This window comes from Dermacentor variabilis, chromosome 4, assembly GCF_050947875.1.
Source record: "Dermacentor variabilis isolate Ectoservices chromosome 4, ASM5094787v1, whole genome shotgun sequence".
NCBI classification, from domain to species: domain Eukaryota; kingdom Metazoa; phylum Arthropoda; class Arachnida; order Ixodida; family Ixodidae; genus Dermacentor; species Dermacentor variabilis.
Genome location: NC_134571.1, coordinates 233,618,645 through 233,646,582, shown reverse-complemented (window position 1 = coordinate 233,646,582; position 27,938 = coordinate 233,618,645). Strand labels below are relative to the sequence as shown.

At 45.8% G+C, this 27,938-nt stretch overlaps 3 protein-coding genes across 6 annotated transcripts in view; 1 reads left to right on the top strand and 2 right to left on the bottom strand.

Moving 5' to 3' along the window:
- Window positions 1–24,986, bottom strand: part of LOC142580201 (uncharacterized) — a 95,230-nt gene extending 70,244 nt beyond the window's left edge. The window contains exons 1-2 of one of the 3 annotated variants that reach the window (XM_075691088.1): window positions 24,842–24,986; window positions 11,789–12,074 (exon numbers count right to left, since the gene is read on the bottom strand). In XM_075691088.1, coding sequence (XP_075547203.1) covers window positions 11,789–12,074; window positions 24,842–24,860 — 305 coding nt within the window. In that variant the 5' untranslated portion in view covers window positions 24,861–24,986. Of the gene's footprint in view, window positions 1–11,788; window positions 12,113–24,841 lie in introns of all 3 variants that reach the window. The other 2 variants (XM_075691089.1, XM_075691090.1) reach the window with 2 other exon arrangements.
- On the bottom strand, window positions 17–6,115 carry LOC142580202 (uncharacterized). The gene is made up of 2 exons (XM_075691092.1): window positions 3,276–6,115; window positions 17–2,361 (listed from the first exon to the last, which is right to left on the bottom strand). The coding sequence occupies exons 1-2, from the start codon at window positions 3,496–3,498 to the stop codon at window positions 2,036–2,038; spliced, it is 549 nt and encodes a 182-aa protein (XP_075547207.1). The 5' UTR covers window positions 3,499–6,115; the 3' UTR covers window positions 17–2,035.
- Window positions 24,987–25,021: 35 nt separating the features above from the next.
- LOC142580199 (RING finger protein 141-like) overlaps window positions 25,022–27,938 on the top strand; it is a 253,897-nt gene continuing 250,980 nt past the window's right edge. Inside the window, exon 1 of one of the 2 annotated variants that reach the window (XM_075691085.1) lies at window positions 25,022–25,293. The gene's annotated coding sequence lies outside the window, so the exon portion shown is untranslated. The remainder of the gene's footprint in view (window positions 25,294–27,938) is intronic. The other variant, XM_075691086.1, reaches the window with a different exon arrangement.

Sequence of the window (27,938 nt, the reverse complement as noted above, 5' to 3'; positions counted from 1 at the left end):
TTACTCAGCAGCAAAATAAAACAACCTGGAACAAACATGCAGGATGTGTGTCGCCGTGGGATCCTGTTTTAAGGCAAAGCATAGCGCAGCATTTCTTCGCCAGATCACAACGCAGAATAAACGCACACCTGCAATGTTTCTTCACCGGATCACAGCTCAGGATAAACGCACATGGCACAAATGGTGCATTGTGAGCTCTCAGTAATATTTCCGGCATGATAGACCATCACAAACAGTTCGGGAATTCACTTTGACGAGGGGCTGACGCACACAGCTGACGCGACTTGGCCCAATTCAAAGCGAGCGGGGGCGGCCATCTCCTGGTAATTAACATTAACATATAGAAAACACTTTTTTGATGTGACCATTAATAGATACTTTCCAGCCCATTGAATGTAAGCCCACAAAATGTGGCAACCATATGGCACAAAATGTAGCAAATAATTAATTTCTGAAATGAAAGTAAATCTGCTTGCTATCTTTCAAAGATGATCACATTATACTTCATCCTGCAAAAGGAATTTCGGTTCTAACTGTAATAGGTGTTGAGATATTGAGGCCTCAATATTGCACAGGGCCAAAAATTCATTTTTTTGAGAAAAGTACAAACAACAAACAGCACAAAATTTAATGAAAATTAACAGATGTTTTGCATATATTTACACATATAAATTCCTAATAACCACCAGGAATGTAGTCCAACTGCCTTCTGCTGTTTAAATGTCATGTCTTCAGTGCCCCTTCACAGACCCTACATATCCCCTAGCCTGATTCCGAGCACATTCATTTTCCCTACGTTTGTCCTTCTCAGCCATCCGTTTGTTGTTCGTTCAGGATTGCTGGCGATGTCCTCCTGTGGCCTGCGTTGAATCGCATTACTGCCTCTGCCAAGGCAGCTTCCACAGTGAGTAGTGATGCATGGCATTGCTTTGGTGCAAGTGACCAGATTATGGAATGTAAACTCTCATTATTGTTCCGAGTTTTACCTCTCCGGCACCGCTCAAGGAGCTTCCTTTCTTAGAGGCACTCGTAAATGGGAAGCAATGTTTTGCGCGCATGAGTGGCAAGTTGTACCTGAGAGTAGGCTCACCTCGGGCTGCTGCTGCATTCTGCTGGCACCAAGAATCTGGGCCTGTTGGGCCCAGACTGTGATTAGCGACTTCGTCATCGGAAGTAATGTGGCAATATTTCGTCATCCCAGCCTTGTGAGTTGCTTCTACATCTCCTTTAGGTGATATCAGTGCCCGACCGTAGTAGGAGCTCAACTTTGTAGTGAGGGCACCCGTGAGCCTTCCTCTGCCACCAAGGTTCTCTGTCCCCTTGCGTTTCTTGATCAAGTTGCGCAAGGCTGTGCCCATACGCTTTGCACGTGATCTTCTTTTTCGATTTTTACGTAACCGTAGACATCAGTCTCTAGCAAAGCAAGAAAAGTGCAGCTGTCGCCATCAGATAACACTGCCGTGTAGCAAAGGCCAGCTTGCACCTCCATTTCTCCAGCCTTCTTGCATGTGTTTTTTTGGCATGAATGGCTAGCCTTCCAAGCTGCGTACATTGGGTCATCCTTCTTTGGTCCCCACTCACAGCCGACCCAAAAACTGCTTAAAACAACGTAGTCAAGCATGAGCACCGAGAAAAATTTGACAACTGCACCTACGCCTATATGGGAGGAGTGTCCACATGTCATGACGTAATAGTTCTGCGGAAACTTGCAAGGTGGATGAAGTAACTCGAGAAGCAGTTGCCAAAGAACGAACGCTTTATTAAAGGTTAGTGTAGCTTTTATAGTCTTGTGACACCACCGCAGCCACTGCCAATTCACAAGAGGCATGGCCAGTGAATCTAACAAAACAAACACGTGTCAGCGGCGCATGCTGATTCACAACAATTCTTCCCCCTTAAGGAGTGAAGCGGTCCGGGGGCCGGGGTTTCTGCTTCGACCTAGGCAGTGTCACTTCAGCCCGGTCAGTCACTTGCGGCTCGCTGGTAGCAACCTTGGCTTCGGCCGGCCCGTCTGACGGCGTTCGAATGTCGGTGCCTATTTGAGCCTGACTGTGACTGCTGTCGTGTCCTTGTGACTGCTGTCGTGTCCTTGAGACTGCGAGTCTACCGCTGCGTTCTGGCTGCCTTTAGTCGTTGGTACTTGCACGGGGGCTTCGGGTTCCACCGCTTCTCCTCCCACGCTGGTCCTCCTGGTTTTTAGCTGGTCGAGGTGGTGGCGATGTTGCTCCACATCTGCAGTCTTTACCGTTGCCATTCGCGAGCCTTCGGTGGACTCTACCACGCCTGGTTTCCATTTGTCACCCACTCCGTAGTTCTTGAACCAGACGTCTTTGCTCAGTGGTTGGCCACTGTTGCACGCACCTGCAGAAGGGAATGGTCGTGACACGACGTTGTGCAATAAAGAACGTGGCTGATATCCGAGAAGCATAGAAGCTGGGGTTTGCCTATTTGGCAAGGGAGTGCACCGATAATGCGAAAGAATGTGGTCCAGTCGAGCTTGCAAACTGCAGCGTGTGTTTTTGTTTAACCCGTTTGACAGTCCGTACTGCTCCTTCCGCCAGACCATTAGACTGCGGTTTGTAGGGAGCTGTCCGCAAATGAGCGATGCCATTGCGCTTCATAAATGCCCTGAACTCTTCGCTAGTAAACTGCGGCCCATTGTGCGTCACCAGGGTCCTTGGCAAACCGAACTGGCTGAACATAGTCTGCAGTGCTTCAATTGTCTTTGCCGAACTGGCGGTCTTCATGGCGGTAACCTCGATCCATTTCGTATGGGAATCAACCACGATCAACAACATGTTACCTTCCACAGGACCCACGAAATCGACATGGGCCCTAGACCATGGCTCCTCTGTGTCCGGCCAAGGCATGTGTTGTCAGGCAGGAGGCATGCTGCCCCATTCTATGCATGTTGGACACGCGTTGACCAGCTTCTTAATGTCCCGATCGAGCCCTGGGTACCGGAAAACAGAACGTGCCATGTTCTTCATAGCCGTTATCCCTTGATGTGCATCATGCAGCATACGCAACATTGACTGCCACGCACTTGTTGGAATAACTGCTCGATGGCCCCAGCACACAATTCCGTGGCTGTACGTCAGTTCGTCTTTCCTGTGCATGTACACGTGTAACGGCTCCTGAGCCGGTTGCAAGTACTGTGGCCAGCCATTCTGAATGTAATCGCGGACTTGCGCGAGGTCGCTGTCGTCAACAGTCATTTTAGCCAAGTCACTCGCCGACAGAGGACAGGTGATCGGTCAGAAGAACATACTCACGAGCGTTATCTTCTGCAGCCTTAGTGTTGTTATGCTCCTGCCACACCGGTAAACGGCTGAGGGTGTCTGCAGGAATCAACGTCTTTCCTGGCTTGAACTGAATTTTGTAGTTGTAGGCGCTTAGCAAGAGGGACCAACGCTGAATCCGGGCAGCGGCCATGGCGGGAACGGGCTTGTCGGGGCTGAAAAGGCTCGGAAGAGGTTTGTGATCTGTAACAAGCATGAAATTATTCCCGAGCAGATATTCCCAGTACTTTGTAACCCCAAAGACAATTGCCAATGCCTCTCTTTCAATTTGCGCGTAATTACGCTCAGCAGCTGAAAGCGTTCGCGACCGGAACCCAATTGATCGATCTTGCCCATTTACTCTGTGATATAGCACTGCGCCGACGCCACACGATGACGCATCAGTTTCCAAGATAAGCGGCTGACTTGGATCGTAGTGCGCCAAGAACTTAGCTTCCTCTAGCAGCCGCTTTGTTGCTCAGAACGCGTTATCTTGTCTTGCTCCCCACTGCCAGCGTGTGTTCTTTCTTAGCAGTTCATGCAGCGGCTCTGGAACAGTAGCCAAGTTTCCCAGAAATTAGTGGTAGTAGGTCACGAAGCCCAAAAATGCCTGTAGTTCCGCAACACCGGATGGCTTTGGCATTTTCATTATTGCAGCAATGTTGTCCATCTTGGGTAACAATCCGTTCGTATTTATACGATGTCCCAGGAATTCAACTTCTGCTTGTCGGAACTTGCATTTCTGCGGATTCAGCTTGACACCGTGTAGCCGGAAACGTCTGAAAACTTCATGCAGCATCTCGCAGTTGTTGCGTTTCTCCGCGACTACCACATCGTCCAAATATACTTGAACGCCCGGAATGCCTTGCAGGATGCCGCCCATACATCTCTGAAAAATCGCAGGAGCAGAGGCTACACCAAAAGGAAGCCTATTAAAGCAAAACAGGCCTTTCGGAGTGTTTACGACCAATATCTTCTTTGTTTCCTCGTCAAGGGGCAACTGACTGTAAGCATCCTTCAAGTCGATGGTGCTGAATACTTCACCACCGTTTAGGTTTGCAAAGATATCCCGTATTTTTGGCAACGGGTACTGCTCCGTGACACATGCAGCATTTGCGGTCACCTTAAAATCGCCACACAACCGAATGGAACCATTCTTTTTGATAACGGGAACCAAAGGCGTGGCCCACTCTGCACTGTCGACAGGCGAGAGAATGCCATGCTTAACAAGTCTGTCTATTTCATTTGACACTTGCTCCCGCATTGCATACGGCACAGAAAGTGCTTTGCAGAACCGCGGCATCGCATTTTCCTGCAACCGCAAATGGACTGCGGGGCCATCATTAGCCCTGGACCTGGCATAAACAAATCGCCGAACTCCTCTAAGAGTGCGCTAACCAAAGTACTGTCAGGGACATTTTGCTCACCACAGGTTTCCTCGCCGAGAATGCTGAAGACGGGCCTTCCGCTACGCTCAAATGAGCTGATGACATCTCGCCCACACAAGTTCGGGCCATCGCATTGCAGTACGGTTAGAGTTGCATCTAGGGTCTTTCCCGCGTACGAGACCGGAAGCTTCAGCTGACCCCTCACGGGAAGTTTGCCAAGAAAGCAGGACAACTGCAAGGACGTCTCACGGAGCGCAGGCCAGGCATGCCAATGCTTGCAGTATGTTTTCCACGTAATGATGGAGACAGGCGATCCGGTGTCCACTTGCACTGTCAGCGGAATTCCGCTCCAGCAGAGGGTGCGAACCACAGGCTTGACCAAGTTTACTGACGTAGTGTACAAACTCAGTAGACAAAGTTCATTGCTGTCGCTCTGTGAAGAATGCTCCTCACAAAGGGCCACCCCTTGTTTCCATACACACATCTTAGCTAGGTGCCCTTCACGTCGGTAGCGAAAACACTCCGCCCGGTGAAACTTGCACTTTGCTGCCTTGTGCTTAGTGCTACCACAGCACGGGCAAACGACGTCTTCGCTTGGTCGAGAAGTGCTCGGATGAGTCTTGTGGTAATACAGTTGACTTTGCACCTTGCTCCTCACGGCATGGACGTCGCCATAATCCTGTGTCCTCTCCATGTGATCAACATTGAGAGCTGCCATCTTTGCTGCTAACGCTATATCTTCGGCTTCTTTCAGCGTCAGCAAAGGTCTTGCCAAAAGCTTCCGACGAACGCCAGCATCACGTAGACCAGAAACAAGTGTCTCGTAGCATCCTGTCCCGTGCCTCGCCAAAGTTGCAACTGCAGGCCTTCTTCCGAATTTCCACAATGAAGTCCTTCGTTCCCTCGTCGGGACGTTGGCATCTGGTGAAAAACTTGTAGGACTCCACTATTTCGTTGCCCTGTGGCGCAAAGTGTTCTGCCAGCAGTTCAAGCAGCTTCTCGTAGGTAAGGTCTTGAATCTTCGCCAGAGCGCACTGTACCGTTATTATGCCGACTGTTGCCGTGCTTAAGGCTGCCGTTAGCAGGGCTCGTCGTTTCTTCGAGTCGACGATATTGTAAGCTTCAAAGTAGGACTGCAGACGCACCTGGTAGGCGTCCCAACTGTCTTCCGTTTCATCGAAACCCGGTGGTCGGGCGTGGGCTGCCATGGAGCAGGCACGGCCCGGTGGTGGGCAGCCTCGTCGCCACTGAAGTAACTCGAGAAGCAGTTGGCAAAGAACAAACGCTTTATTAAAGGTTAGTGTAGCTTTTATAGTCTATCTTGTGACGCCACCGCAGCCACTGCCGATTCACAAGAGGCATGGCCGGTGAATCTAACAAAACAAACGCGTGTCAGCGGCGCATGCTGATTCACAACAGTGGAGAAAAGTAAATAATAAAGAGAAAGTGAGACATCTACCCGAACGTAGCTAAGTGCTACAAAGGAAACCCATACAGGTTCCTCTAAAGAAATGCTTCGCAGTTGAAGAAAAAGAAAACCAACTTTCTTCAACTGCGAAGCTTGTCTTTTGAGGAACCCGTATCGGTTTCCTTTGTAGCACTTAGCCATGCTTGGGTGGATGTCTCACTTTCCCTTTATTAATCCACATGTCATCCATGAACCATCAAAAGATACGGCGATGTTGTTAGTGTTTCCCAAGTTCAGCACACTGTATAGGTAACGAGGCACTGGAAGTAGTAAGGGAATACATCTACTTAAGACAGGTAGTGACTGCAGATTCGGATCACGAGACTGAAATAATCAGAAGAATAAGAATGGGCTGAGGTGCGTTTGGCAGGCATTCTCAGATCATTAACAGCAGGTTGCCATTATCCCTAAAGAGAAAAGTGTATAACCAGCTATGTCTTACCAGTACTCACATACGGGGCAGAAACCTGGAGGCTTATGAAAAGGGTTCTACTTAAATTGAGGACGACGCAACGAGCTATGTAAAGAAGAATGATGGGTGTAACGTTAAGGGATAAGAAAAGAGCAGATTGGGTGTGGGAACAAATGCGAGTTCATGAAATTTTAGTCGAAATCAAGAAAAAGAAATGGCCGTGGGCAGGACATGTAATGAGGAGGGAAGATAACTGATGGTCATTAAAGGGACACTAAAGGTTACTATTAAGTCAACGTGCACTGTTGAAATACCATCCCAGAAACCTCGAAACGCTTGTTTCGTGCCAAGGAGAGACTTATTTTAAGAGAAAATACATTCTGAAGCGTCCGCGTACCTCTAGCGCAGTTCAAATCGCCCGCCCTCCGATCGAGGAGTACTGACATCATGGTCTCATAGTGACGTTGCGCCGTCGGTGAGTAAAACGGCGTCTGCAGACGGCGCTATGGCTTTTCTGCGCAAAATGCAAACGCACGGCCAGAAACAGAGCCAAGACAGAGCCGACAGCAAAGCGAAAGCGGGAGTATGGTGGCTAGCGGAAGGAGAAACGCGCGACCATAAGCTGGTACTTAATTCTACGACGCAAACTACGACACTCGTCGCAGTGGACCCTAACAACGACAGATTGGCTCGCGATGCTGGGCTCAACTTCAGCGATTTGAGCACTGACGAGCGCGACCTGCTGCTGAGGGCTCGCGCTGCTGGCATCGTTGCGTACTACGACGGCGGCCTCGACACTGGCTTTCCGGAGCGGGAAAGCAACGAGGGCTTCCCACGACATCACATGGACGTGGCATCCTCGCTGCTTGTTCCAAATGAAAGTTTCGCGAGCCAGCAGAACCCGCACAGCACGACGCGATAACGAAACTACTGAAACTCCAAAGCGTGCGCGGCGCAGAGTCGAGCGAAAACGAAACCTTTCGACCACCCATACTACTGAAGGGTAATGTCAAAATGTTATTTTTTCTTAGAATCGAATAGACGTATTCAAGTAGCATTTTCTTCCGTCTTATAATCGAATGAAATTATATTTTTAATACGAGTAGTTGGGTATTAGTAACACAAATTATGAGGAGTGCTTTCGTCATCGGGCTAGTACCGGAATGTCGCTGGGGGGTCTCAAATAGTGTCATGCATTTACCTCAATTTCTCTGTTACTAAAGCTCTGTTCGCGATTATATCGACGCCTTAGACATTCTAGAACATTGCTCTACCACTTTAACTTGACTTTCTGGTAACTTTTAATGTCCCTTTAAGGGTTATGGACTGGATAACAAGGGAAGGGAAGCATAGCAGGGGGTGGCAGAAAGTTAGGTGGGCAGATGAGATTAAGCAGTTTGCAGGGACAAAATGGCCACAATTAGTACATGACCGGGGTAGTTGGAGAAGTATGGGAGAGGCCTTTGCCCTGCAGTAGGTGTAACCGGGCTGATGATGATAGTTCCTGAAGCAATTGTGCACTTTTGGTCATCACTTCTTCGGCTGCGTGAACCGCTGCAGGGGTCAATTTTTTTTCCACATAGTTCTGAAACGTCTTGTTGTGGAGACCGTAGTGAAAAATGATCATCACCGAAAAAATATAAGTGCTGTCTGCTGGTTCCCAGTGCTCTGCCTAGCACACACTGCCAAAATATTTAGAAGGAACGGGTTCACCGTCTGATCGCCACGCATAAGCGGTGAGCTCAACGTGGACGCAACGTCTCTGCAGTAGAAACATGAGAGTAAGTTTCACAGCGAGGCCGTATACTCGCTCACCTTTCTTCAACTCAACGTTGCTGCTATCACACGCTGCGCACTTTACTAACTTCGAAAGCTGGTTTTGCAGATCCAAATTGACGATCGTGAATGCGTTTCGCCAAGCGCACTGTCGAACACACCGCTTTCTCGGTCAAAACAATCAGATTTCCATTTTGTTGCTGCCATTGATGCGAGTTCCTCGAGTTTTTCCTCGGTTCAAATCCTGTTATGCTCCACATCAGAAGGCTGCAGCATCACCGTGTCACGGTGGATGCGGCCGCTGTCGGCTTCGCGAGCTGGCGCACACGCTGTACCCAGGCCGTTGTCACCAACTTCGATGTTTTGTCCGCTTGATGTAGCCTCTACATCGCCCTCACCACATCTTGGGGAAGTGTGACGACCTGTAAAATTAGCAACCATAGATTTCTTCTGCTTTTTGTCTAATTTGTTCAGTGTATGATACTTTCTCGCTCACCCGGGCATTGTTGCGTGCTTCTCAGTTGCTGCGCACAGTTTTTCAACATGGCGTCTCAGTGCGACGGCGGCGCGCGGGCCAGCTTGCCCAGCAGATGACATCATCTGGCTCTGCCAATCGGGTGGCATGGTCTTCTCACGTGGGCTCGTTCAGCCAATAGGGAACAAATATTGTGCTTTTCTTTATTGATTTATTTTGCACCATCCAATAGCCAAAACTGACCGGCAGTGGTGGGAAATTTAAGCAGGAAGGCGACTCTTTCAAACAAGACCGAGATGGCGGCGATATGCAGTGTGAAACGGCAGCTGCGTGACAAGTAAGGGCCAGATTGGGGTTCATTTTGGCTCGAATTCAGCCTGAACTCATCGTACAAATTATTATTTCGCCTAAAATACTGATTCTAGAAATGAGAAACTTGGCAGATAGGTAGAAAAATAGTTGTAGATTTCGAAAATAACACTGAAAAATCTAGATTTTTTTTCACCATTTTTTGCTTTGTTTTTAAGACCCATGTCTCCCTTTATATCCAAAGTTTTTATGGTGTGATCACCGTCTGTCATTTGTCTGAGAAGTGGCCGCTACATCAATGCGCGCCATGAAAGGAAACACTTCTACTTTCAGTTGCATATCGAAGTGAAAAGCCAATAGTAAAAGAAAATAATAGAATATAACTGCCACATTAATGTTCCTACCTATTTTTTCCCAGCACAATTTACAAATGGAATGAGCTATCTGAGGAGACGGTACATATACCTAACTTCTTGGACAGCAATGACATGACAACCCGTCACCCTGTAGTACCCTGTGACCCTGTTTCCATCCTTACCTAATGCTTTGTGTTCAGATTGCACTGGTAGTCATGTTTTCCTTTCATTATTGCATTTTCACTGAGGCTTTCTTTTTTTACGTTTTGTTTGCATTATCAACCCCCCCTACCATATTAGCCTATGAGAGCTATAGGCTTTCAATATGAATGAATGAATGAATGAATGAATGAATGAATGAATAAACTAACAAATAAAACTGACAATACAAAATACACTGCATGTGCTTGACATATAATACAGCAGTAAAATCCTATGGCAATACAACAAAGAAAGTCAGTTCAACAACTATTGGCGCTGCAAATATGTGCTCGTAGTAAATAAGAAAAAGGTACAGGTGCAGTCACAATTTCTTCCGGTAAGCGGTTTGATCGTGCACAGTGCAAAGAAAAAATGTGTACTTGAATAAATTTATGCGGCAGTACGTCAAGATTAAAAACGAGCAACACAGCAAAGAAGACGCCAGAAGAAATCAAATGAGAAAAGAAAAATGAAATGGGGAAACAGATGAAGAGCAAAAATGAGTGGGGGTTCCGAGGGAGAAATGAAGAAAATTAAGAGTGTGAAAATATTCTAAATTGCAAATACAAATCGAATAGTCTTTGGTATTCAATTTGTTTTCAGTTAGAACGTACATGAGAGAACACAACAGTTGTTGCTGCTCACAGCGAAAGCGAGAAAGAAACCACTGTATGTAGAGACACTTCCAAAAATGATTCTGCTCAAGGAGAACCAAAGCTGTGCAGAGACATGCTTTAGCAAACCCTTGGAGATAAGTTCTGCAGATTAGTTTCCAGTCGTTAAGTAAAAATGACTCACCTTAGCTGCGTACGAATTTGCTGTCCCGATTTAGGCACGGCAATCATTTGGACAATCTCGCCAAATTTTATATCCTTTTCAAACGATGTGCGTTTGTTGTAATACAGCACATTGCACTTTCAACCAGCACTACACTCTGCTACATGCGTTTGGCGATATGCTGTTTCCGTGTTTCATTACTGCCATTGTCAGAAGGAACCAGATGGGACGACTTTTCCTTTATTCCTGATTTACAAGCTTCTCAGTTGAAATGAGTCAGTTAATAGCATTAGTGGTACCAAATAATTTAAATCAGCCTTTTGCAGGAAATATAGCTAGTTCGTTAATCCCATCAACTCGAATTGACGGATAATTCAAACTGCTCTGTTGGTGCCAGCAGAGTCCCACATATTTGAATACAGAAATACTCTTATGAATTTTAACTCCAAAAAATGTGCAATGGTCATTTGCAAAAAGATTTCTCACTCCCATGGTCCACTTTTCGCACAAACCTGAGCCAAAGGCAAAAGTTCGATGGGTCGCTAGCTACCATAAAAATGAAGAGGAAAGATATGCGGGAAGCAGAGAGTGAAGCGGAGCAAGCAGAATGCCCTCCTTTTCTATCCGGCTGGATGGGAAGGAGGAAGGAGCTTTCAGCGCATGTTACCATTTGTTCACCTATGCCCCCTCCTAGCATGTGCTTGGTCGCGTCCTCACCTGCCTTGATATGTTTACTGCAGATTTTTTCAACACCTAGGGTTCTTAATGTGCACCCAATGCACAGTACACCTGACGTTTTTGCATTTCGCTCCCATGAAAATGTGGCCAGGATTTGATCCTGAATTCTTGGGCTTAGAAGCGCAATGTCAAAGCCATTGCGCTACCAGGGTGCGTGGATCTGAAGTGTACTTATCTCTCTTGCATATAGTTCTTTCGTATCTTCCTTTCTTTTATTATTGTGCAGTATTCTGGTTCAGAGATTTTGTATATAATTGCATTTGTATAGTACGCGGGTTTTTCAATTTTCTGAAAAAAGTGTGTTTCATTTTCTATTAGACAGATTGTAATGCACAGCTTGAAAATCTTTAGCTCTGTATTACCTGCACATTCTTATTCTCTAGTGCATACACCTGTGAAGTAAGTGCTGTCATTGATGTGCGCTGCGTAGTGTGGTGAATGTACAATGTGGTGCTAGAGGCGTAGTCAGGAGGCCCTTAACGTTGCCTCTAGTCTCCTGCATACCGACAATCCCGTACTGTCAAACAAATAAAGATAAGAACTAGTCACGCTGTTCCAAGAACAGCTTTCTTTCAGCCCATAAAATACAGGCACTGCAGTGACTCACGTGCTGCCAGCCTTGGGCACCGTGCTGGTGGGACCGCATCGCCTCAACAGGAAGTGGACGTCTGATGCGCAGCGTCCCCAGCGGGCAAGGAGCCGCAGCGGCCGGTCCGAGGGCGCCAGGGGGCGCTCTGAACGGCGGCTGCGCTCAACGAGAGCAAAGCGGCCCGTCTGTGCGGTCGCCTGTGCCAGTGCGTACACCACATCTTGGCAAGTAGTGGCTTCGGTCACGCCACACACCACCCGCTGCGGCCCACCTTCCAGCCACACACGCAGCTCCATTCGGCCATCTGCTAAGCGCGGCTGGTTTCAATACAGGCCTCTCCTGCTGCAACACAACAACGAGCACTCTCGTCGACGGCCATTTTTTTTTTTATTGTGAAAACTCAATGATGGCCTAAAAAGGGCTTCGAGTGAATAATGAATATCTTCCCGATGCTGCAAAGCATGGTGCAGAAAGTTTGCTAGCTCGGAAACGATAACCATACTTCATTTAAGCAAATTTCTGTAATGGTCATTAAGAACACAGTTTACGATAGGAGCACCCAACCCCAAAAGGTTTCTTTAACCCACTAGCCCATTTCGTACCACACTATTATCCTGGCTTCTGACCCAAAAAGGACGAATTATTTTTAAAAACCATAGTTGCCAACATGTTTTAGCTCTTCACAAAGAAAATTCAGCAGATACACTTCAAAGACTGCTGAATGCAAAAGCATTATACCACTTGTACACTTTGGAACGTCGTGAACACACGCACTAGGCACAGCTTTCGTCAGCCAGAACCATGCAACCGCTGTGGTGTCGGCAAAGCATGCTCATCTCGCACCCCAGAGACCGAAGTTCGATTCTCATCCAGACCCCAAAATGTACTAAATTTTCTTTTCAAGGCTATTATTCTTTGTTTACAGGAACCTCCACAAGAAATTTGACATCAATAAAAGATTTTATTAAGTGTTCTTACTCTTTATGCCGTCGACCATTTTTGGTACCAACTTTCAGCCACGCAGACACGAACGGATTTTCGTGTAATGGGGCATATAATGAATTCGCATTACAGTCGAAACCACTTTTAACGATGCCGGTTTTAACAATATATCGGTTATAACAATGACAAGCAGCTGCACCGTCAACTTTTGTATGTTTTGCATGGTGAAATAACCCGCTTACTACAATGCACCAATGCCGCATAATCAGTTATAAGATGAAGTCTGGTTACTGGTTGCTCGGTGCCCGAGAAAAGGGTAATGAAATACAAAATCCGTGAAAAGAAAAAATGAAAACATGAAATTCAAGCCACTGCACAATGGCCCGCTGCTCCAACAGCCACCGCGCGCTCATTTTCCAGCCTTTTTGCGCATCTCTCTCCCGTCGCCCTACCACCCCTCCGAACATGAATGGGCTGTGCCCATCTCGTGGAGGAAGACAATTAGGAGGTGAAACTCCCGTCAGCGCGAGCGAGCGTGGCAACCGAAACGGCCGCCAGCATGATAGTGGCTCCGCAGGCTTGTGACCTTTTCTGGTTGCCGCAAACAGCGGAGTTTCCACTCCTAAATGTTTCTTGCTCCGTGGTCCATCTCTACGCCATGCCACCCTACGAAAAACGCATGGACAGCGCCAACTTGTTCGCTGGCTGGTGGATTCAGCACAGTTCTGCAAGCAGCGTAATTGCCCATGTTTGTCTTTTTCGTCGAAATCGTTCTTGGCCACGCAGCTTCTCAGCCTCTTTTAACTTGCTGCTGAAATGGAAGAAGACTGACCCGCTCACTGATAATTGGCAATGCACGATGCTGCCGGTGAAAAGAAAGCGCACGGCTATAGATTTGGAAACTAAGTGCTTCTAACCGGGGAGGTGATCGTTGCGAACGTGCTTGCATCGGATAGCGACGGCGACGACGGCAGCAACGATGCGGTAGGGCAGGCTGCCTAAACGCTGTACTGACAGGAGGCCCAGCAGATGATTCAGTCCCTCCGGGGCTTCGTTGTCGCGAGGAACCTTCCACTGCATTACGTGGAGCACCTGGATGCCTTGGAGAAGGATGTCGGTGAGGCTGACGGACATAGGGTTTTCTCGTGCAACGCAGTGCGACGTGCGTGGCGAGATGCTTGTGGTGATCTCCCCTCGGCATTTCTTCTGGATTTCTCAAGCTGACAGGCTCCCGCAGCAAAATTCTCGCATTTTTTAAAAGGCCCCTTTTGGGCCCACCCAAGCGCTGCTTCGGCGATGCTTGCATATCGCTTACCACCCATGACCCCTCTTTGCAGTTATAGCAGTCATTCTTTACCGCTGACAGCTGCGGCTTGTTAGACGTGATCGGAGCACCCAGGAAGCAGTTAAACGAGTGAGCATAATTAGCAGCCGGATGGAGGAAGGATGAAAGAAGGTGGCAGGGAGGGGCACTGGCCTCCCCGCCATTTTAGTTTGCTAAGATCAGCTCTGCCATCCCCCTATTTAGATTTTTTCATGCAACCCAGTTTCAACAATTATCAGTTATAACAATCTAGTTTCTGTGGCATTTGAATATTTCATAAGCGGATTCGACTGAAATAATTTTGTTTCTGTTGCACTGTCCCATGGATTGTGTGCTGCCATCTACCAAAATCTAAGCACAGACAAAACTAGGCTCGTCCATAGCATTGCTAGAAAATGCAAAGTACCACTGATGAGCTGAGCAGCACACTCGTCCTCGGCCGTTCTTTACCAGAAATGCATGGACCAATCCAGCACGCTGGATTATTTAAATTATTATTATTATTATTTTTTCATGACATGAAATGCTTCAATACAATGTGTAAAAAATTAACTCTCGAAACATCGTAGGACAAAGAATGATGACATTTAGAGGGTAGAGCGCTGTGGGAACGCTCCACTCCGCTGTAGCCTTCGCAGTGCAAGACATTGAAGAAGGAGGGGAAGCACTTCGGAGGCTTAGTTTGATTGCCAATACTCAGCTTCTGCTGAATGCAATGAAGTACTTTTTGCAGCAAAGCATTTCTGAAATTGCCATTTTCACTTCAGATGCCTTTCTCCACTTAGATAAAAAGTGGTTCTGGGGCCCCTTTAAGGGGTCAACACTGAATCCCACATAAGCATAGCATCGCTTTTAGCATAGCTTTAGCACAGCATAGCTTTTACAGTGAAGCTGTACATAGCTAGTTTCTAGCGGATTGATGTCTGTAGACCAAAAACCATGAACAGATCTCGAAGATAGTGCAATACCAGGCCGACCCGCTGCAGAGGTGAAGCCGGCTTCAAGCAATGCACCAACTTGCAAAAATAAGTTTTATATATTGGGTCCAAATGCAACTTGTACCAGATATTAAGCTGATACTGCAGGTGTATACCTTTGCACTTTCTTGATGGCTGACGACATGACCAGGTGCTTCTAGGAGGGGGGGGGGGGGGGGGTGCTCTCAACCAAACTATAAACTTGCACTCCCCGTTTTGCATTGTTGGGTCAGTTTCCTCGCACTTTTTATAAAATGTAACCTAAAGGGAGTGTGGAAGATTGTGGAGGAGCGACTAGTAGCGCCTCACCTTTCATTTATGTGCATACAATGTTTGACGCATGGCAATGGACAGTTGCGCCATTTACCTTCACAGACTGGAAGGACACTGATTTTTTTTTTTTTTTTTTTAACTCATGTGCATACCACTACACCTGCCATGGTTAACGCTCCGTGGTTAACAGAATTGCTTAAAACTGGCAACAATTTGTTCATGATGCCTACACAGTGCAAGGCACCGTCCTGTTGCACATAAGCGTTTCCCTCGCGTTGTGTAGCGATCATTCATTCAAACTGACTCACTCAACTCTCACCGCTTCAACAATTTGTTCCTGCAAATGCTGTTTCTAATACCAGTTACAAGAGTTAAAACTCCGGCAATTTACATGTCCACCAGGGAACTCTCCTTAGCCCTCTTGTTCTTTTAATACACATTTCTTACCTGTCTAACGTCTCATCCAAAATTAATCTCTTCACATTTACCGTGCCATTGCTGACCCTAATGACATCCAGCACCCCAGGGTGACTTAAAAGCAATTGAAGAATAGTGTAAAAGTTGGGAAACAGTATTGAATCCAGCAATACTGCAGACGAGTTACAACAAATGATTGAGGACCTTAACAGAGAGGTGTAAGGGTGGGGTCGTAATATACAGAAGACAGATAGCCATGAATAGCCGAGCAAGGGAACAAGAGTTCAGGATCGCCAGTCAGCCCCTTACTGGAAGCTTACCATTATCATTGAAAAAGAAGGTGCACAATCAGTGCATTTTACCGGTGCTGACATATGGGGCAGAGACTTGGAGACTAACAAAGAAGCTTGAGAACAAGTTAAGGACCACGCAAAGAGTGATGGAATGAAGAATGCTAGGCATAAAATTAAGAGACAGAAAGAGAGCAGTTACGATTCGAGAGCAAACAGGTATAGCTGATATTCTAATTGACATTACGAGAAAAAAACAGAGCAGGGCCGGTCATGTAATGTGTAGGTTGCATAACTGTTGGACCATTAGGGTTACAGAATGGGTACCAAGAGAAGGGAAGCGCAGTCAAGGACGGCAGAAGACTAGGTGGGGCGATGAAATTAGGAAATTCACAGGCACTAGTTGGAATTGGTTGGCGCAGGACAGGGGCAATTGGAGATCGTAGGGAGAGGCCTTCGTCCTGCAGTGGGCATAAAATGGGCTGATGATGATGATGATTAAATGTTAAAGAGATGTTTCTCATATCTTTCTACAGGGGCAAATCTTCTGAACCTCATACATACTTGCTTAATGGGCCTCTCACCAGGTCTGGCCATATTGAGCTTGACAAGCGCAGTGCACACAAGGCATGCTAACTATTGTGCCTGCAAGGTATTACACCATAACGGACCGTGAAAAGAGCTGAAATCTCAAAACAAACGCTGTGCGCCCTTCTCCTTACGGGCGCCGTGCTCCCAGATGGAGAGCTGCCGTCAATTGCACAAGTGCTCCTATGTAAAGTGCAGTGCTGTGACGCCACTCACAGTGACATGGGACTGAGAATTATTCAAGGCAACATAAGTTATTTGTTTGATCTGTTGCTTCAACAAACAATTTAAACTTTAGGAATATGACCTACAAATCAAATGTCTGCGAATCTGTTTTACTCCATGCCCTAGCAAGAGATATATACTTCCGTTTCGTCTGCTTGTTCCCACATCATGTAGTCGCGCACACAAAGAACAAAACTTATTTTCTACATTGGTTCGGTGCTCGTGTATCAGTGACTCATACCTCCAGTCGGGTGTTTTCGTGCGCAGCACGAAAAATCGTGCACTCCGTGAAATGAGACAGACGCAGACCGTCACAGGAAGTGTGCAGTGCAAGAAAAAAAGAAGAAAAAAAAGGGAGGGGGAAGGCAGGGCCCATGACGCGTGAGTCACGTGATCCTCTAGCTTTGCTATGGCAGAATGCAGGGAAAGAATTTCACTTGCAAAAGCTAGACGGGGCAGATGCTCCTTCTGGAGGGGGGGGGGGGTAAATGCCGTGACGCCATCTGTGCCCAACTATGCTGACTACGAAGACGGCTACTTGGAGTATGCAAGCGAGGTGCTAGAGAAGAAGAAGCCTGAACTGAACTCTTGTTCTAATTGTTTCGATAAAATACTGCTCTCTTCTCTTGTCTCAAGTGAGCCGTGAAAATATGTATGTTTCAACTATACTAACTCACCTTTGATGCCTGTTTCATCAGGGGTTCCAAAAGGCTCAGTACTGGGGCCTCTTCTATTCCTGCTTTATATTAATGATCCCCCCCACCCCTTCCACACATCAGCTAGAATAAACCTTTTTGCAGACCATTGCATTTTATATCATTCAATAGAGTCTCCAACTGATCATGTTGTCCTTAACAATTCTTTCACTGACTTTGGTAACTGGTCCAAAGCATGGCAAGTGAATATCAACTTTTCCAAAACTGTCTCCACGTCCTTTATATGATGCTCATGCCCTTCCTTCTTAGCCTATGTCTTTAATAATATTACTTTAAATAGAGTTAGAATTCAAATATTTAGGTATCCTACCAGGCACGTACCCAGGATTTTTTTTTTTGGGGGGGGGGGGGCGGGCACCACCTCCATCATCATCATCAGCATCATCATCATCATCATCATCATCATCATCCTGTTTTATGTCCTCTGCAGGACGAAGGCCTCTCCCTGCGATCTCCAATTACCCCTGTCCTGCGCCAACCGATTCGAACTAGCGCCCGCGAATTTCCCAATTTCATCGCTCCACCTAGTGTTTTGTCGTCCTCGATTGCGTTTTCTTTCTCTTGGTACCCATTCTGTAACCCTAATGGTGCAACGGTTATCTAACCGGTGCATTACATGACCTGCCCAGCTACATTTCTTCCTCTTGATGTCAATTAGAATATCGTCTATACCCGTTCGCTCTCTGATCCAAACAGCTCTCTTTCTCTCTCTTAACGTTATGCCTAGCAATCTTCGTTCGATCGCTCTTTGCGCGGTCCTTAACTTGCACTCAAGTCTCTGCCCCATATGTCAGCACTGGCAAAATGCACTGATTGCACACCTTACTTTTCAATAATAATGGTAAGCTTCCAGTCAGGAGCTGGCAATGTCTGCCGTATGCGATCCAACCTATTTTTATTCTTCTAACTTTCCTTCTTATGATCAGGGTTCCCTGTGATTAATTGACCTAGGTAAATGTACTCCTTCACAGTCTCTAGTGGCCGACTGACGACCCTGATCTCTTGTTCCTTTGCCCGGCTATTTATTATTATCTTCATCTTCTGCATACTAATATTCAACCCCACTCTTACACTCTCTCTGTTAAGGTCTCCAATCATTTGTTGTAACTCGTCTGCATTGTTGCTGAATAGAACAATGTCATCGGCAAACCGAAGGTTGCTGAGATACTTGCCGTCGATCTTTACTGCTAAGCCTTCCTAGTTTAATAGCTTGAATTCTTCTAAGAACGCAGTGAATAGCTTTGGAGAAATTGTGTCTCCCTGTCTGACCCCTTTCTCTATAGGTATCTCCCTGCTTTTCTTGAGCAGAATTAAGGTAGCTGTAGAACCTCTGTAGATATTCTTACGCGAAGGACGAGTCAGTAAGACGAGAAACTATTTACAGATTATATTTACAACAACGGTTGCAGCGCTGACCGGTCAGATTCACAGCGCGAGCCCAGTTCGTTCTTCCTCCTCTTTTCTGGAGTGATGGCGCCCACGCGCCTCGTTCAAAGAAACAAATACCATACGCATGTAGCAATATTTTCCAAGCTTTTTACATAAGCGTTCTGTACTCTTTGATTACGTATGCCTCTATGACTGCTGGTATCTCTACTGAATCAAATGCATTTTCGTAATCTATGAAAGCCATATAGAGAGGCTTATTATACTCTGCAGATTTCGCGATAACCTGATTGATGACATGGATGTGATCCATTGTAAAGTATCTCTTCCTGAAGCCAGGCTGTTCCCTTGGTTGACAAAATCCAGTGTTGCCCTTATTCTATTGGAGATCATTTTGGTAAATATTTTTATAACACTGGGAGCAAGCTAATGGTCCCATAATTTTTCAATTCTTTAACGTCTCCTTTTTTGTGGATTAGTATAATGTCGGCATTCTTCCAGTTTTCTGGGACCCTTGCAGTCGATAGACACTTCGTATAAACAGCCGCCAGTTTTCCTAGCATTGTGTCGCCTCCATCTTTGATTAAATAGACTTATTCCACCTTCTCCTCACGCTCTTCATCGTTTCATGTCTTGCAGGGCCCTTCTGACCTCATCACTAGTTATAGGAGTGTTTCTGTATCATTTTCATTACTGTTTCTAAGTGAGGTATCGTACTCCTCTGGGTACTGTATACAGGTCAGCTTAGAATTTTTCCGCTGCTTTTACTATATCTTCGAGATTGCTGATGATATTATCCTTCTTATCTTTTAGTGCATACATCATGGTTTGTCCTATGGCAGGTTTCGTTTTTACTGATTTCAGGCTGCGTTCATTTTTTACGGCTTCTTCAGTCTTTCTCATGTTATAGTTTCGAATATCAGTTATTTTCGCCTTGTTGATCAGTTTTGACAGTTCCGCAAATTGCGTAACGCTGTGCGGCCACCAGTCCCATACAACCGCGTAGAGCGCAGGACTCCGCGATTCTAGACGTACTGCGCTCACCGCGAAAGGTTAGAAAAACACCCACATAAGCACACCAGAGAAGCGGCTACGTGAGGCGGTTCGACCGATAACTGTAGAAGCGTCATTCAAAACAAGTAATTCTTCTCCACTTCCGGCGGCGTTTTCTCTACTTCCTTTTTAAATAAAAAGATGTTGATCCATAAATATTCTCATAAACAACGGTTAACTTTTTTATTATTCGCTTTTGCTTGCAGTTTGGTTGTTGCCTTGGCTCTCTCCCTTAGTAGATCGCTTAATTTCTGAACTCCTTGCGATTTTTGTTTCCAGTTGCCAATTTTACGCGAAAAGTGCTATACAATTAGGGAAAAACAGACGAGGTAACGGGCGACAGTCATCTTGCTTATGGGTTTAAGGGTTATTGTAGGTTTTCATTATGGACGCTCTTTCACATTATTTTATTTCGCACCTTATCTAACCCATATCACGTGTATATGGTTCCGGGCATCTGCCAGCGTCGCGGCGAGCCGTAACTCAAGGAAATAATGAAGCAAAGGGAAAAGTTAAACGCAATCGGTGTTTTCTCCGGCCGCAACTCGTTCCATGGGAGTACAGGTCAGCTGAGTAACAGCCGCATCCCTCTCCTGGTCCCAGGATCAGCCTAAACAAAGAAGGTTGAACTAACAAAAGCAATAGCTATGCGCATGACGGTTGAATAGATGGCGACAACTGAACGCATCTCGAGTTAATCGCGCAGGTGCGGAATCTATGAGAAAACTGTCCTTCACATTACAAGAGATGCCGATAACTACCGCCATCTAAAAGGAGTGAAAAAGGCAGCATAATGCTGACCGATGAACAGCTGCCAAGTCTCAACATTGATCTGACGGCGCTTTAGGAATGTGTGAGGAGTGGTGGCGGTGGGTGGGGAGGGGGGGGGGGGGGGGGGTATGCCACTTGATTTCGGGAGGGGGGCCCGGGCCCCCCCGCCCCCCCCCCTGGGTACGTGCCTGTATCCTACTAATGCATGATTTGTCATGGCCAAAACATATTGAGGCCCTTAAAAGACTAGGTTACTTACATTGTACACTGCGTCTTCCTCCTCAAGAAACTAAACTTCTAACACATAAAACCCTCATTCACCCCATCCTCAAATATGGCTGCATTGTATGGAATCTATACAGACACTGTGACGTCAAAAAACTAGGATCACTGCAAAAAAAAAAAAAAAAAAAGCATCGATGCAAAAGAAAAAAGAAAATGGCAGGGCATTTTGTTTGTAGGAGATATGACAAGGACTTTTTGCCACCTCTCTTCCCTCTGCTTGGTCTCACTCCTGTTGTAGAGTGTGGCAAACTTGAATGCCTGAAATTCCTTCACATGTTAATCCATTCTCCTTGTCTCTTCTCTCCAGATAACTGCTTGACTTCTTTCAAACCCTAATCTATGAGGAGTCACCTCACTCTAAATATCTCAACCTTTCTTACCCACACTGATTCCCTTAAAAACAGTTTTTCCATCAACAATTGAAATTTGGAATTCATTATAGGGCAACCTCTGTTCACTACCACTGAAACAATTCACACAAGCTTGCTTATAAATGTTCGTTATTTATCCCAGTCCTCCAATAGCCTCTGAGGCTGCAGTATGTTCAAATAAATAAATTTTGTGGTTGCTAGACAGACCTACTCAATAAAACATAAAACCCACAAACAAGAATTTGGCTATCAGTGGTCCTTTAATGAAACTTATTTACATTAGTGACTAATAAATACCTAGACATTGCTAGGTATTTATTAAAGCAATGATTTAAACTGTCCATTGCACATATTAAATGCCACTAACGATGCCAACCACACCCTTGACATTCTTAGACGACCCCTAGGGCCATGTTCTCTCTGTCAAGCTATTCCATTTTTGCAAAGCCAAATTAGAATGTGCATCTTTCCTAACCACCTGTTAAATCTCTAGCTGTTCCAAAAATGGTACCCCCTAACAACATGCACATGCAATATGACCCCCACCTTCCAAACCTGCCTAGCTTAGATGTTCTGAATAGATGCAAGTCTTGCATCTAATCAGAACTGAGTGGTAAAGTTTATTTACTTTGACAGCCTGGAATGTAGGCACAAAAATATGACAAGAAGTTGGGTGGGTCGGTCAAGATGCATGGTGATGCTAAAACAGTGCTCCCCACTTTTTCTTTGACCCCTTCTTTTTTTTAGCATTGTTTACCTAGAACAAAAAAATGTCAGCTTTGTTGCCTACTTGACAAATTTCACCAAAGCTTGGCCATTTAGTCAACATACCAACTCATTACAGTTGCATTCCAAGGATGAGAATACTGTCATGACATGCTATCAAAACAGGAAGCAAATCAGCTACTGCATGCATGCAAACTATGTTTGCAAACTATGGTGGTCTTTGACGATGGGTCTGCGTTTACCAGTAAGCTGTACAAGACATTTTTCAAGAGAAACAATGTGAGGTGAACACTGATGCCAACACAGCATCCAACAGTGCCGACTGTTAAAAGCAAGTTGAAAACAAGACTGGAGCTCCAGTCACGCACTCAAATTGCCTGCATGCTCTTGAGGTGTCTAGGCCACACGAAAGCTGCTGCCCTTCGGATCTGTTGTTAGGGTGGACGACAGCGTTGGACCTGCTCCACCCAGACCTAGGGACTAAGGTACTGCAGAAGCAGCTTAAACAGAAAATCAGATGTGAGCAAGGGACAAAACTTAGGTTTTTGGGCCAACCTGAAGATTGTCCTAGCCCACCGTGGCTACTGCTGTCCTCACCAAGCAGCACGATTCTTCCGTGGTGGACGGCATTTAAAACGAGACCTGGATCACAGCTCCACCAAGGCGACAATCCTGACAAGGATTTCAACAGTCCTTTAGCTCCAGATGTAGCTTCAAGCCTCAGCACAGTTTAAAGGCCGTAAACTTCAGACCGCCCCAATCTTGGGCAAGGTTATGGTGAAGGCATGCCAAAGGAAACCACAGAACCTGCTGTCACAGCAGTTAGCACTCCTGTTTTTCATCCAAGTACCAGGGTGTGACAAACGGTTTTGCACTAATCACCTCAAAACACTGTTCTGGCCCTATCTAAATAAAGGGGGGAGGGATGTGATAAGATTAGTTGTGGTTCCAGCACCTAGGGGTGTCTCAAAATAAATGGCAAGCAGAATGCAGCAATAATGAAACATGGTACTTTGAGGCCCCAATAAATATGAGGTGGTATGTGGAATCTGGAAAGGAGTAATGGTGCAAGCGCTAATGTTTGCAAATGCCACTCTGCATTTCAAATTGGATATTGTGTCGAGGTTGGAAGTTAACCAAAGATTGGTAGGTCTTTGGGAGCCCACAGTAAAACAACAAATGAGGCAGTGCAGGGTGATATGGATTGGGCCTCCTTGAAGTCAGACAAGTGCAGAGCAAAATTAGTTTTGAAGAAAGTGCATGGATCAAAATAAATGGGCGGCTAAAGTGCACAAGTATCCGCACCTTAAAAGCACCAACACAGAATGGAGCTCGAGAAGGTTGGCGACCAGGTACCGGGTTGACCGAACCACCAGGAGTCATCGAAGAGAAAGTGAGAGGCAGCGAATTGGATGCAGAGAATGCAAACAAAAAGGATCATGGAGAGTTACAAGAAGGGTAAGAATTCAGAAGGGAAAATGTGCACGATAACACAAAGGGCAGTGTCATGTTATTTGAGCTGGTTGCCTAAGATCAAAAACAACATGCGGGAGCAAGTACTCGCAACAACACGGGGCGTGTGCTGCAGCAGAAATCCGGACACCACCCAGCGGGACCCACAGGTAACACACGCCTTCCAGGAGGGATCCAAGGTGCACGGAAGCATCAACCGGTCAAGATAAGCAAGAGATGTTTGGAGTATTGGCAGGAAAAAAGCAGGGATGAGATTCATGGGACTGGATTCGTTGCAGACATAGGTGGTTACATAGGTTACAGACAAAGTTTTGAGGAAGAGAAAAAAGATGAAGGAGATGTATACAAATATGACAGAATGAAAAGCATGTATAGCATACCTGATTAACAGAGCAGGCTAGGTGACTGTCACCACCCCGATTCAATGGGGATGGCAATAAGCCATCACAATCTAGTGCATGACCCGGCTTGGGTGAGGGTCCCCAACTGCAAGCGTTCGTGTCAGTCTGTCGGCCAGCATCATGTTCCGGGACTGTGCAGTTACCGCAATAACCGAAATGACCCAAATCTTATTTATAAAACTCCTTTTTCTCGTTTATTATTGGTAACTTTCATTTTACTTTTGTATGGAAAAAATTTCGACAGTAAAACACCCATTTACCAAATCAAGAGGGGAACCAAAAGAGCAGTCACGTTTCTTCCAAGAATCTTCCTTATCGCATATATGACACGGCCGCTCCCGTCTCTCTTCAGGGGTTATCACCGTTATCTTGTGTCGAAAGACGCAAAGCTTGTATTCACGCGACTCAAAACTTTCTTCGCTTGACATAAAGCAAAGTGACACCGTGCCTCACTGAAAGATGCAGCCTCGATACAGGCTAGCGGCATTCTGTCATTCAAGCCGTGCGGCAGCGACTCAGCAAGCTCGCTTCGCCGCTGAAACAGCTGAGGATCCGAATGCCGTTGTAGGGGAGAGGGACCGCGACACGAACGACCAAGCGAAACTGCGGTACCACCGTCCACGTGCTCGACGACTACAAGCACGCGGGAACTAAATGGGTTGGTCAAGCATGTACGCGAACGAACCTTTCTAACGGCTCGGCAGCCTCTTGGAAACGTATACAAAAAGCGCTAACGGGCCTAGGCCTAATCCTTGGCTCTGCAATGTCCGAGAATAGGCAGATAGTGAGAATCGAGCGCACTGGAGCTTGCCTAGCAAAGTGGCAACGGCAGGCAAAACTTTCGTCGACTCACCCAAAGTTGTGTCAAACATCTTTTTTACTTGCACACTCCTCTTCCCGACATCGTCACACTTTACCCAGCCTCACCCCATGCCACACCGAACTACGAGCAACTACGAGCTTCTCGGTCTCAACTGGCAGAGGAGGAGGAGGGTGTTTTCGTTTTGCGTCGTCTTCGGCGAGCGTCGTCGCCGTATGTTCGAATAAAGTCTCCCAAATAACAAGTATTATGCCTGCTTTTAAGCATTGTTAGCACAGTTAATTTTTTTCCACAATGTATTTCTATAATTTGTTCTACCGGTGTTGTCTACTGTGAATCCTTGGATTTTTCTCTATGGATCCAATGCATCTGCCAGTCGTCGCCTGTCATCTCATGTGTTGTGCCAGCGGTCGTGCTCGTCTTAACTTCGATGTGCAAGCGTACGCGGCCTCAACGAACGTTACCTTAGCGCAGCTGCAGCAGTGGTGAGTGAAATCCATAGCACTGCGGAATCGCGTCGGGTTGGGGCGACACATGATAAACAAAGACAACGATCACGTCGGCGCCTGCATGGGAGGCAAAGAGCACAGCCGCTTAAGGGTGACGCACGTTCACTTTCCATCGTTGCAACCGTCATACTTTTGCGATGTCCCCACTGCTTTCCAGGGACGGTAGTAGTTGGATCTTTGGTGCTTCGGTGTGTATCATAGCTGGCACAACACCATCACTACTTGGCATTGGGTGGAAGTCGACGCGAGCGATCTGTTTTAGCTAGTCTTGAGGCAATCCAACGACAAAACAAGATCCTAAGCAACGTCACCTTCCGTGAAAAATCGCGCAGGTTGGGATTGCAATCCGTCATTAGCAGTTCGTACAGAGCCGTTTGTGCCCGGCGATCTTATAAAGGGATACGAAGTAATTAGATGGAGGCTTTGATTTCACTATCACTATTTTATCAATCGAAGTGGCCGCCGTGGTGGCGGATTGGCAATGCACGTAAAAAAACACATGCTCTGCGACATAATCCCGGAATCTACACAGACTGCACTGTTAGCTCAAAAAGAACTAATAATTAATAACATGGAAGAAAAAAAGCTTACGCTGGGTGTTTTCATTTAAAGCCTTCGATACCCTAAACTATTACATTTTACTCTGGAAATGAAGTGCTTATACATGGTGTAGCTAATTCATTGTTTACTTCTTATCTGTCTGAGAGAAAACAATGCGTCTCAATTGCTAACTGTTTTTCGTCTTTTAAAACCATTTCTTGTGGCGTACCTCAAGCATTTTAGGACCAATGCTCTTCATTATCTACGTAAATGATATTGTTAAGATAAACAATGACGCCTCATTCCTGCTTTATGCGGATGACACTAGTATTTTTGTTTCTGGACAAAATCCAACTGAAATTGTTGCCAGAACTCAAAGTGTACTTTCAGATGTGCTGCAATGGTCCACTGCTAACGGCCTACGAATAAATGCAAAAAAAGAAACAAAAGCTGTCTTTTTTTAGATTCCGAGGCACTGAAGTCAACGTGAACCAATCATTAACGCTTTAGGGAATACCCGTTGAAATAGTGGAGAAACATAAAGTTCAGGGCGCGTGACTTTTTCTGGTCATAAGACATGGACGTGTCATATTTAATCACTGAGTAAATGACTATAGAGTGCTGCTGGTGTTCTGTCATAATGTAGGCACTTTCTTCCAGAAAAAGCTAAACTTCAGATTTATCACGCTCTGTTTTCTTCCCATATAAATTACTGCCTGTTAGTCTGGGGCACCACAACCCCTAGTAACGTAAATAAAATTAACCTATTGCAGAAAAGAGCACTTTGGTATATTGCAAACGTCCTGCGCAATAGTTCTACAGTTACATTGTTTACCCGCTACAAGATATTCAGTGTGAAACGCATATTCGATTTTTGTTTAATGTATGCTTATTTCTTCCCAAAGGAACAATTCAAAGTGTTAATAAAGATTTATCTAGTATAAGCATGCATTACACCGATTCACGCACCCGCAGCGCCGACAAGTGGCTTTTTCCTCATTCTTGCACAACCTATTTTTTGCAGTCTCTTAGATTCACGTCCCTACTTAATAAATATGAAGAGAAAGACGCTAACTTTTCTACGTTTACAAAAAAAGAAATGCGTGAATTTTTTCTAACTCTTGTCTAATGTCTTTTATACTGCCCAAACATGATAAAGTATGTTTCATTACTCTTCAGTGTACTTCTATATTGACCTTATTTGTTCTGTTATTCCGTTGTTGTACTTATTTGCACAAACTCATTTAATTTTTTTAAAACTGCATTTTTTACTTGATTATTGTAAATTTGTTTTTGAACGTATGAATCGTAATACCGCTGTCATGCACGTGGGCCTCGAGGTTATCTTCAGGCGGTGTTGCCACCGCTGTTCGCCTAAGGGACCCCCAACTGTTGGAGATAAAGATTTGATTGGTCTAATCTAATCTTGTTCGACGATTGCGACATGGTACAAGAACAGCAAGCTTCCTGTTCTGTTGGCAGCGTTGAAAGCGCCTCGTTTCTCCTTGCAGTTGGATCATTCCAGCCAGTTCCACCCATAGCTCCTGTGCCACGAGCACAGTTTCCACACAACTTGGTTTTACGGGCGTCGGACACAATAGTACTAATAAAACAAAGGCAACACTTTATTTCCAACAAGACGCATTGGCTTCCGGGTGAATGCAAGCAAGATGCATGCTCACCCTTTGTGGACTCGTTGAGCTTGGCAGGACACCCGTGGCGCTTTTGGTCCATGTATTGGAATGCAGCGACAACTTAAGTGTAACCACCAGCCAAATGTCCTTCAAGCACAAGCCAGTCCTTCTAAGGCTCTGGTGCTATATATATACAAGTGCCTGTAAATTGGACAGCACTGCTGCTGTCACGAGTGACCCTGCTCCTCTTTGGCAGTTTGAGTTTTCATTTATGCTGCATCATACTGCATCATACAAAAAGATGCTGACTAAAAATGTGAACTTAATAATTTTTTGACGATTTGACTTTCCTAAGGAAGCCTTGTCAAAAAAGGTAAACTGCATGAAACGACAAGCTTAAATTTGTTTTAGTGCCCAACTCTTTTGTTTGCAGGCACAAGATTGTAA

Coding starts and splice junctions, on each gene's coding strand:
- LOC142580202 (XM_075691092.1), bottom strand. CDS start 3,498: ATGCTTGTTACAGATCACAAACCTCTTCCGAGCCTTTTCAGCCCCGAC. Junction 2,362..3,275: donor GGCTGCAGAAGATAACGCTC/GTGAGTATGTTC, acceptor TCCCTTCTGCAG/GTGCGTGCAACAGTGGCCAA.